At 44.0% G+C, this 11419-nt stretch overlaps 1 protein-coding gene across 1 annotated transcript in view; it reads left to right on the top strand.

Annotated features, from left to right (window-relative positions):
• The first annotated feature begins 9859 nt into the window (after nt 1–9859).
• The window catches only part of dpy19l1l (dpy-19-like 1, like (H. sapiens)), a 74588-nt gene continuing 73028 nt past the window's right edge, over nt 9860–11419 (top strand). The window contains exon 1 of the mRNA XM_037676509.1: nt 9860–9982. Within this exon, the coding sequence (XP_037532437.1) occupies nt 9860–9982 (123 nt within the window). The remainder of the gene's footprint in view (nt 9983–11419) is intronic.

The raw sequence follows: 11419 nt of genomic DNA, 5'->3' as shown, positions 1-11419 counted from the left end.
GGATCTCAGAAAGCACGTACAGAGATGAGACAGGACTCTCTGAATTGCCCTTGAGCAGACCTTTCCAACGGTGTCTGGCTCCCCTTTGTACGAGCTTTCCACGCGAAGCTGTAGGGCAAAATGCACTCGTCATCCTGGAAGTGCGGCCTCAGAGGCCTAAATATATAATTACTTATAACTTCCTTCAGAAACAAGCCAACTACTTCAAATTTTCAGGGTGTCATCAGCTGAGGACCTCTCTCTAACCCTGAAAATCTTGTGTCCCTAGCTTTTTTCTTCTGTGAATTATGGGCCATCCAGCAAAGGCCTGACCTATTGACCTTTTGACTTTGGAGGGCCTGTTGACCCCCTTAGGAACCTCACAAAGGGCTCAAACTCACAGGTCCTGATCTCCACATCACCCTGACCGTGTTCTGTCAGTTTGGTGTCCGTCCTCATTTTCCCAGGGGTTTATGGGTAATTGCTTCTTCTGCCAAATTGGGGTTTGGTTGACCCACTAAGCAAAGTCTTTGGGGTGCCAAACTCACAGGTCCTGTTCAGCACATCACCCTGACCGCGTTCCGTGCGTTTGGTGTCCGTCCTGCGTTTTGCCTAGGCTTTATGGGTAAGTGGTGGTGAGAGAACAGGGCGCTGGTTAACTACCTAAATGAGGTCGTTGGTGGACAAAACTCACAGGTCCTGGTCAGCACGACCCTCTGACTGCACTCTGTGAGTTTGGTGTCCCTCGTCCATTTACGCTATGAATTATGGGTACCTGAAGTTTGAGAAAAACGGGGTTTCTGGTTCGCCCACTAGGCGGAGTCGTAGAGTCACGAAACTCGCAGGGTGTCGTCGGCTTGAGGCTACGACCTAGCACGTAAAGTTTTGCGTCCCTGCGCCTTTCGCCCTAGGTTTTCTGGGTAATTGTATTTTGGACGAAACTGGGGCGATCCCCCCTTCGTTTAACGCCCTAAACGGGGTCCGATCTGAGCGGGGTCGATGCCTACGCGTCCGTCGGAGGCCCGGCAACAACATATACGAAAACGGCGAGTCTGGACCCAGTAGAAAAAAAATGTCTCTAAGAGGCCCAAATTTTCCATCAAAGTGATCTGTGGGTCTTAAACACTTAGACCCTCTTTTGGCTGACATTTCAGAACAAATTTTTTTCTAAAACCGCTGGGGCCAATATGACACTGGATTCTTATTCGGGGTCCTCCCAGCACCCCACGCTTCTATTTTGGGGTCTCTACACCCAACGACCAGGGACTTGTGGGTAATTTTCCCCTGGTCCGACGAGGCGCTCGTTAACCCCCTAAACGAGGTCGTTCCTGCACCAAACTCACAGGTCCTGTTCTCCACAACCCCCTGACCGCGTTCTGTGCGTTTTGTGTCCGTCCTGCATTGTTGCTAGGATTTATGGGTAATTGTCCTCCTGCCAAATTGGGGTCTGCTTGACCCACTAAACAAAGTTCTTTCAGCACCAAACTCACAGATCCTGATCGGCACGGCCCCCTGATTGCGCTCTGTTAGCTTCGTGTCCCTGTTGCATTCAGGCTAGGATTTATGGGTAAATGAAAAACTTGCTTCCCCTTAATGGACACGAACGGTACCTGAGGGGCATGGCCAAGTCATTATAATATGAATTAACAATGTGAACGGACGGTGCCCACGACGGGCACGGCCAATACATTATAATATGAATTACCAATGTGAATGGACGGTGCCCGTCTTGTACCTTTTATGCCCCTAACATGGAATTTCACGCTCCATAACTCGAGAATGTCCAGGAGATGCTCGGGTGCGAGTTTCGTGTAAATCCTTCATTGGTAAGTGCCTAAAAAAAGTCAAAAACTCTAAAGGTCAATTAGAGGTCACAGATGGGTCCCCCCCCCGCCCCCAAGACACAGCCTCCCCAAATCTGGGACCAATCCCCAACATTTTGACAAAAAGTTGTATTTTATCATTTTTGACAGGTTGGTGGCGCTAGAGAGCAGAAATGTGTTGTGCGTGCCCGTTATGAACACTCTATGCCCATCCGTTGGCGTCCTATCACTCACCGCAGGTTGGTGGCGCTATGTACTGTCCGTGACCCTTATGGCAACTTAATGCCCATATTTTGGGAGTTCTTATCACTTCTGACAGGTTGGTGGCGCTAGAGAGCAGAAATGTATTGTGCGTGCCCGTTATGAACACTCTATGCCCATCCGTTGGCGTCCTATCACTGACTGCAGGTTGGTGGCGCTATAGAGTACTGTCCGTGCCCCTTATGGCAACTTAATGCCCATATTTTGGAAGTTCTTATCACTTCTGACAGGTTGGTGGCGCTAGAGAGCACTCTTGCATGAGGCGTGACCGTTCAGAGACCGTTGGTGCCCGTTCAGAGCCATAGATTATACTAAGGCGCCCCCAAAAGCATCGTGCCCGTCAGCGCGGCACGGGCACGAAACGGCAGGGCATCGGCCATTAAAGACGTATTGGCCGTTTTCGGATGGTACTGAAAAAGTTGAGGCCTCATAGGAGCGCAAGTACACCGCTACCACCAAGGGGGCATTTCGTCAACAAAACGTCTGGTCCGTGCCCGAAAATCTTGTATTGTAGGTGCCCCTTCTCCCTTGGGATTCATGGGTAATTGGTGGTGAGAAAACACACCGCTCGTTAACTACCTTAATAAGGTTGTTGACGCACTAAGCTCACAGGTCCTGTTCCCCATGATCCCCTGACCATGATCTGTGAGTTTGGTGTCCCTCCTCCTTTTTCCCAAGGATTTATGGGTAACTGTTCTTCTGCCAAACTGGGGTTTGGTTGACCCACTCAACAAAGATGCTGGTGTACAAAACTCACAGATCCTCATCAGCATGACCCCGTGACTGGGTTCTGTGAGTTTTATGTCCCTCCTGCATTCAGGCTAGGACTTATGGGGAAATGGAAAACTTGATGCCCCTGAACGGGCGCAAAGGGTACATGAGGGGCATGGCCAAGTCTTTATTAGGCTTAGGAGTAATCGTCCGTGGCCATCTCAAGCTATTTTATGCCCTCACTATGGGCACGAAAGGTCAATGAGGGGCATGACCTAGTCTTTATTATGAGTAATGGTCCGTGCCCATCTCAAGCTATTTTATGCCCTCGCTATGGGCATGAAAGGTACATGAGAGGCATGGCCTAGTCTTTATTATGAGTAATGGTCCGTGCCCATCTCAGGCTATTTTATGCCCTCACTATGGGCATACCCCCGATCTGAACCCGAGTGGTGTTTTGTTATTGGACTTCTGTTCTCATCGGGGATTGTCCATAACAAACACCATGTTCAAGCATGAAGGGTATCTATATATGCTCTTGGCACTAAGACACTTATGCCGGAGTTCGATGATCGACTTTGTTGTTGTCTCATCTGATCTGCGACCGCATGTCTTGGACACTCTGGTGAAGAGAGGGGTGAAGTTGTCAACTGACCACTAGCTGGTGGTGAGTTGGCTGCAATGGTGGGGGAGGATGCCGGTCAGACCCAACAGGCCCCAATGTATAGTGAGGGTCTGTTGGGAATGTCTTTCAAAGTTTCCCATCAGACTGAGCTTCAACTCACCTCTGAGAGAGCTTTGAACATGTTCCAGGGAAAGTGGGAAACATTGAGTCTGAGTGAGCCATGTTCCATGCCTCCATTGTCGAGGTAGCTGGAGGGTGCATAGGAGTTTGCTCATCCAGTCTATATATATTTTGTAAACTTGGAAAAGGTGTTCGACTGTGTCCCTCTGAGAGTTTTCTGGGAGGTATTATGGGAGTATGGGGTACCAAGCCCTTTGATATGGGCTGTTAGGTCCCTGTACAACCAGTGTCAGAGCTTATTGCCAGCAGTAAGCCAGGCTTGTTTCCAGTTAGAATTGGACTCTGCCAAGGTTGACCTTTGTCACTGATTCTATTTATAACTTTTATGGAAAGAATTTCTATGCACAGCCAAGGTGTTGAGGGGATCCATTTTGGTGGCCTTAGGATAGCGTCTCTGCTTTTTGTGGATGATGTGGTTCTGTTGGCTTTATCAGATTGTGATATTCAGCTTTCGCTGAATGTGACACGGCTGGGATGAGGATCAGTGCCTCCAAATCTGAGACCATAATCTTAAGCCAGAAAAGGGCAGAGTGCTTTCTCTGGTGTGGGGAAGAGGTCATGCCCCAAGTGGAAGAGTTTAAGTATCTTGCTGTCTTGTTCATGAATGAAGAGAAAATGAAGCGAGAGATCAGTAGTCAGATTAGTGCTGCATCTGCAGTGATGTTGGCTCTGTACCAATATGTCGTGGTGAAGTGAGAGCTTAGCCAAAAGGCAAAGCTCTCAATTTATCAGTCAATCTACATTCCTACCCTCATCTATGGTCATGAACTTTTAGTAGAGACCGAAATAATGAGAATGCAGATACAAGTGGTTGAAACGAGTTTCCTCGGTAGGGTGTCTCCCTTAGAGGTAGGGTGAGAAGCTTGGTCATCCGGGAGACTCAGAGTAGAGCCTCTGCTCCTCCACATAGAAAGGAAGAAATAATCTAGTTGAGGTGGCTCAGGTATCTGGATAGAATGCCTCCTGGACGCCTCCCTGGTGAAGTGTTCTGGGCACATCATATTGGGAGGAGACCCAGAGGAAGACGTAGGATACACTGAAGGGAATATGTTTCTCGGCTGGCCTGTGAATGCCTTGGCGATTGTGGCCCCAGTTTCATTCAGATAATTAAGAAACTTCTCCCATGTAGCTGTGGGTTAATCCCTTAAAGTTTTTAACAATGTAATCAACCCATGAGACATGATCTTGCATCCAGCAAGCTCAGTTTGCATTATACCAAATATCAAGTTTAATTTCAAGCCAACTTAAAATACTATATCTAAAAAAGTTAAGTCAGGTCCTCTGGACCGGTTCAAAAAACAAAAACAAAAAATTGAAGAAACGTTTAGTCTTTCATCAGAAAGAGACTGACAAAGTCTCAGTAGCTGCACCAAGTTCAGTCTTATGAATAGCACATTCTCATAATGGATCAACCAGTTTGTTGTTGACATTCAAAACTAGCTGTTCACATGATCAAGGAGGACCGTCACCCTAACAATGGATTGTTAGCACCCTGATGGCTGCTTGCTATTCACAGGGGGCTGAGTGATACTAGCAATAGTTTATTACATCTCGTTTGGACTACTGTAATTCATTGTATGTTGGTTTAGACAAATCATCTTTGTATCATTTACAATCTGTCCAGAACGCAACAGCTCGTCTTTTAACAGCAACTAAAATACATGAACACATAACCCCTGTCCTAGCTTCTCTCCACTGGCTTCCTGTCCACTTCCGAATTGATTTTAAGATTTTATTGCTTGTTTTTAAAGTCTTAAAAGGTCTGGCCCCATCATATTTATGTGATCTCATTAACATTTACACTCCAGTAAGAGCACTTCGGTCTATCAACCAAATCCTCTTAGATGTCCCCAGATCCAAACTTAAATCCAGAGGTGATCGGGCTTTTGCGGTTGCTGCGCCAAAACTGTGGAACATTTTACCTGAGAATTTAAAGACCGCTTAGACTGATGAGACTTTTAAATCTTTGCTCAAGACTCATCTGTATTCCTTGGTATTTCATCCACGCAGAGTCTGAGAACAAGTTGAGCTGATTTTATTGTTGTTGAGTGTTGTTTTTACTGTCAACTTTTGTTTTTGAGTGGCACTAGATGTATTTTTACTCTTTTCTTAATTTTTAATCTGTCTTAACTGTAAAGCACTTTGGTCAGCTTTTGTTGTTTTTATGTGCTATATAAATAAATTGACATTGACATTGACAATAACAGCATCGTAAGAGGGGGACTGTTGAACACAGAGGTCTCCACCCCTGTTTACTGATGGGTAGTTTCTTTTCACAAAGATGTCTTCATTTACTCCTCTCTCAAACAATCTTTCCTCTTTATCAAGGATGTGAACATCTTCATCCCTGAATGAGTGACCACTGGCCTGGAGATGAGTGTAAACCACAGAGTCTTGGCCTGATGATGCTGCTTTTCTGTGCTGTGCCATCTTTTTGGCCAGTGGCTGCTTAGTTTCTCCAATGTAAGACTGATCACAGCCCTCCTGACACTGAACAACATATACAATATTGTTCGGTTTTTGCCAGGGGACTGGATTTTTGAGATGGACCAGTCTTTGCCGTAATGTGTTTTGGGGTTTAAAAGCCACTGGGATATTATGTTTAGAAAATAAACATTTCAGTTTCTTTGAAACTCCCACAACATATAGAATGACCACTAGTCTGGGTTCCTCCTTTTCACCTGATAGCTACCTTCAGTCCTGTTTGGATTTCTTCTCTGCTTTCAGGAAGGTCCAGTTAGGATATCCACATTGCTCTAGAGCCTGCCTTGTGTGGGTTTTATCCTTCTGGCTGGTTCCTGAGTTAGTGGGGATGTTGTCTGCTCTGTGGTACAGAGTCCTGATGACTCCTAACTTGTGCTCCAGAGGGTGGGCTGGTTTATAGTACACCTCAGATTGCAAATGTCTTCCATCAGAAACTGAGACCTCACAGTCCAAGAAAGCCAACCTGTTATTTTTTTACATCTTCTCATGTTATCTTTATATATTTTTCTACAGAGTCGATGTGATCAGTGAAATGGTGGACTTCTTGAGATTTAATTTTAACCCAGGTGTTTTCAATATACTTAAACCAATGACTCAGTGCTCTCCCTGAAAAGGGCATCATGGCTTTCTTTTCTATCTCTTCCATGTACAGGTTGGCAACAATAAGAAAAACTGGAGAACCCATAGCACACTCATGTTACTGCCGCCATATGTGAAGTAGGTTGACTGTAGGCACAGGTTCGAGTTGACACAGTTGCTCTGTGGAAAGTGTGACCCTTCTGCTCGGAGTGGTGTCTGATTTTAATCTTAAACAGACTACCTCTATTGCCTCATCAGTAGGAATGACATAAAAAGTGATGTGAAAATAAAATGTTAGTGTTAAAATATTTACCATACTTGTAGGACTAATCATTAGCTTACTGGTTATTTGAACAAACATACATACCTTGTGTTTATTTTTCCCATCTAACACAAGCCCCTGACTCTTTAAGTGACTTATCCTGCACAATTTGAACAAACTCCTCCTAGAAATCGGATAGGTTCCAACTTTTACTATTTTTCAGTTACAATTTAAGACAAATGTTTGTCCATTTGCTTTGGATACAATATAAGAGTGAAAATTTGCAAAATTGTTACAACTTTTTATTGTTTCTGTAATTGGGTAAGCTTTTTAACCAATTTTTTTACTTAATTTTGTTGATTTGTACATATATTTTATAGTCCATTTGGCATTTCTTTAGTTTATGTACAACATTTTGACCAAATACTATTTTTTTTTGAAGGGGTTAAATTAATAAACTTGAATTTGGACATGAAATAATCATCTTATATATTATTTTCTTTATATTTTAAAAGAAAAACACTTTTACACTTAACTTGTATTTTTCTGGTGAAATCCTTCCTAATGAGGACCAGGAAGTAGGCGGCACCTTACTATATTTGGATGAAAAGTGTGTGTGAAGCACTGGTTGCAGTAGCAGTAAAAAAACTCAAAGGGGGCGCTATGGGTCACACACACACACAAACTTTGACTGAAAAACATGCGTTATGGGCCAGCCCCAAAAACTTCACAGGCACCTTTAAATAGCTCAAATATTGATTTAAAGCAGTTTCCCTTATGGGGACCTGGATTTTGGTCCCCATAAGGGAACAGGTCCCCATGACGTGACTGTGTAAACAGTTTCATGTCCCCATACCGTAGGGAATACCAGAACAGGTTTGTACACACCCCACACACACACACACACACATTACCTGCTGCTTTTGAGCTTCATCACGCTGCCTACGATATATGGGGCAGCTGTGACTGAGTGGTTAGAGATTCATGAGTCTAACAGCCTCAGGGTAAAAGCTGTTCCTCAGTCTAGTGCAGGGGTCTGCAACCTGCGGCTCTGGAGCCACATGCAACTCTTTGGTCCCTCTGCAGCAGCTCTTTCAAGCTTTGACCAAAACTAACATAAAACTGAATTTTATTGGTTGTTATACAAACAAAAATAAAGCTAGTTTTAGCCGTTTTAATTTTTCAGCTTTTTTTAATTCAACCTTTATTTCTACAGGTTAATCCCATTGAGCCTCGGGGACTCATTTACAAGAGAGACCTGATTTCAACAGAGTGATGACAACAGTGGACAGTTATAAAATAGGCATACAAATTTGAGTCTTTTTTTTTTTTTTTACAAATCAAAACAAAATAGCAACCAAAAGGATAATCAAGAGGAATAGTAGCGAAAAACAGCTGGATTATAAGACGATGTAGAAAACTGAAACAGGAACATGTCTGCACTGGTTCTTGTCATGAACTTATCAGATGTTTGAAGCCACTTAAAGAGGTCAAAGGTCGAGAGCTTCAGGTCTTTTTTACAAGATGTTCCAGGAAACAGGAGCGGAGTAGGAGAAGGTCCTTTTGTCTAGTTCAGTCCTCACTGAGGGAACACTGCAGGTAATGATGTCCTGAGAGCGCACGCTGTAGCTGCACTCACACAGAGACATGTAGGAGGAGATGTATGAAGGCAGCAGACCAGGAAGTGATTTAAAGATGGAAATGTACCAGTGAGAGAGTCTGCGTGAAGTTAATGGTGACCAGTTAACCAGTGAAGTTAATGGTGACCAGTTAACCAGTGCATACTGGGTGCAGTGGTGGGTACGGTAGTTACAGCCAGTTATGAATCTTAGTGCACCGTGATAGACAGCATCCAACATCTGCAGCATCCAACATCTGGTCATTTATTTTGCAAATACCATTAATAGAACTAATACAAGGAATATTTCCTTCTGAAGTCCATGACCATCTCCTTCGTCTTCTTCACTTTGATGCTCCAGCTCTCCAGGTGCTCCACCTCCAACTCGGCAGTAAAATGAACAAAAAGACTCCACATCAGTTTCCGTCGTCCTATAAGACATATAATTTACAGATCTTTGCATCTGTAGGACTAAGAAGTTTTATTCTAGATCGAGGTGGACAACATTCTCCCAGAGGATCAAATCATAATATTTGTAGTAATTGGCACAGATAATTGGAAAATAAATGTTATTTAAGACAAATAATCTGAAAGAGCCAAAACTGTGTCTCTGTTAATCTTGTGGACTATGAAACAGACTTTATGTAATCTGGGTTTTGTGAGCACATATTAGCCTAAATATGAAAAAAAAAACAATAGTTACCTTTTCTTGTTGGAGTCTTTGAGTTTCAGACTAGTTCTTTAAACATTTTAGTAAAGTGTGTATCGTCATCTAAAAATCTTCAGTGTATCTGTCCAAGGTGTTTAATTTAAATTTTCTCAAGTTTCTTTGATAAAACGCAGGTTTTCATCACAACTTTTCTTTTCAATTAAACATTTTGAGGACAAGATGGAGCTGTCCACTTTGGGCCCTCTGGCCATATATTCACAAATTCTCTAAAAATGAGTTCTCATGACTCAGTGAGACTACCTGTATAAATAAAGGCTGAATAAATAAATAAATAAATAAATAAATAAATATTGCTTCTGTTCTCGATGACAATGTGAAGAAAACAAAGTTTCTGAACGTGTTTTCTCTCGTTTCCACAGAAAGCTCCTGGGGAGTTTTCGTCTTCTTGAGACATAAAAACGACTCGTGTCAAAGCTGCCGTGGTTCCATTATAGCAACATTTTACTCCCTGGGCTTGTAATTGAATAACTTCCTCCCTTTAAAAGCAGTTGTACGGTTATTATCTTCTTAGGGCCCCATTTGTGTGGAGTGGCACTTAGAGCAGGACAGTTAAAGGCCTAATTTCATTTTTGGAATTCTTAGTCATCAGATTGGCCACTGACGACCAATGTCACTGCTGCCGCCCGCTCGTGATGATGGCGGGCTCCTGACTGATGACTTCTTGTGTTTCTCTATTGGCAGGCTTGTGCTCATCAATGAGGTCACCATGGAGCGTGTGCACGGCGACACTGTCAGTGTGTGAGCTCATTTAGCACATTCTCAGTGTTTGAAGGGGAGGGGGCACCGGGATGCTGGAGATGGAAGTAAATATGGATGAGACTGATGGACTGCCAGCAGGAGCTTATTGTCCCGGCTGATCTGTGCCGCCCAGTTCAAACCTGCTGGTTTGACTAGGTTGGACCAGTGGTTCCTCTTCACCTGTGAGGAAAGCTGCGAGGTGTCTCAGTCAAACTCTGACGAAGCTGCAAACAAATGGGACGTCTCGAACACGTCCAGCAGCTTCCATGAAGAACTCATCACACTATGTATTTAATAAATAAAAAACGGACACGTAAACAGATGTGGTCACTTTTAAAGTAAAACTAAGATGAAAATGTTCCTAACTTTCAAATGAATCGACACACTTTACTGATTCAGATCAACTCACGGGGAGATCAGTGTGCTCTAAAGAAATAACACATAAAGTCACTAATTATTGCTCAAATTAACAACAGTAAAGTAAAGTGTGTGGAACGACCAGCTTCGTTTGCTTATTGGCTTCGTCCAGTTCTTGTTTTCTACCACACATTAAAGGTTCAGCTGCTTTAGCTTCACTGACTGTTGCCATTTGTGCTTCAGCTTGTTTAGTTTGCATCAGGTTTGGTTCAGTCGAACTCGTTGCAGGCAGCACGGTGGTGCAACCGGTACAGCTGCTGACTCTCAGTGAGCAGGTCCCCGGTTCAAATCCCGGTCCGGGGGCCTTTCTGGGTGGAGTTTGCATGTTCTGTCCGTGCTGGGTGGGTTTTCTCCAGGTACTCCAGTTTCCTCCCACAGACCAAAAACATGCATGTTAGACTGATGGTAACTCTAAATTGTCTCTAGGTGAGAGAGTGAATGGTTGTTTGTCTCTGTGTCCCTGTGATGGACTGGAGACCTGTCCATGGTGTCCCTGATGGACTGGAGACCTGTCCATGGTGTCCCCCACTCACACAGTGACTGCTGGACATGGGCACCAGTGACCCCCTAAAAGGAAGAAGCTGTTCACTTACGGATGGCTTGATGTTTTTGGTCCTCAGTATCTGACTGAAGGATGTACAATATTCACTGTTGGATAAAAATATTCTCCATTTGTTATTTACTCGCAGAAGTCACACTCAAGGACACAAGAAGATTTTAACTGGTTTGACTGGAAAGAGCAGACATTCACCACAGATGTACAGAAGTTACATCATGGAGCCGAGTCAGGGGAATCTGCCACGAGCAGCGTGTGAGCTTTGTTTTTATAACCTTATCAGCGCTCAGCTCACAGACAGCCTGATGACCTCGGCCACCCAGCTCCACATGCAGGATCAAGTCAGCTCCTCATCCAGCTCTCTCTCATCCAGCTCTCACTCATCCAGCTCTCTCTCATCCAGCTCTCACTCATCCAGCTCTCACTCATCCAGCTCTCACTCATCCAGCTCTCATC

The sequence above is a fragment of the Nematolebias whitei genome, chromosome 5 (assembly GCF_014905685.2).
Source record: "Nematolebias whitei isolate Nwh7 chromosome 5, NemWhi1, whole genome shotgun sequence".
NCBI lineage: Eukaryota > Metazoa > Chordata > Actinopteri > Cyprinodontiformes > Rivulidae > Nematolebias > Nematolebias whitei.
This window is presented reverse-complemented; position numbering and strand designations above follow the sequence as displayed.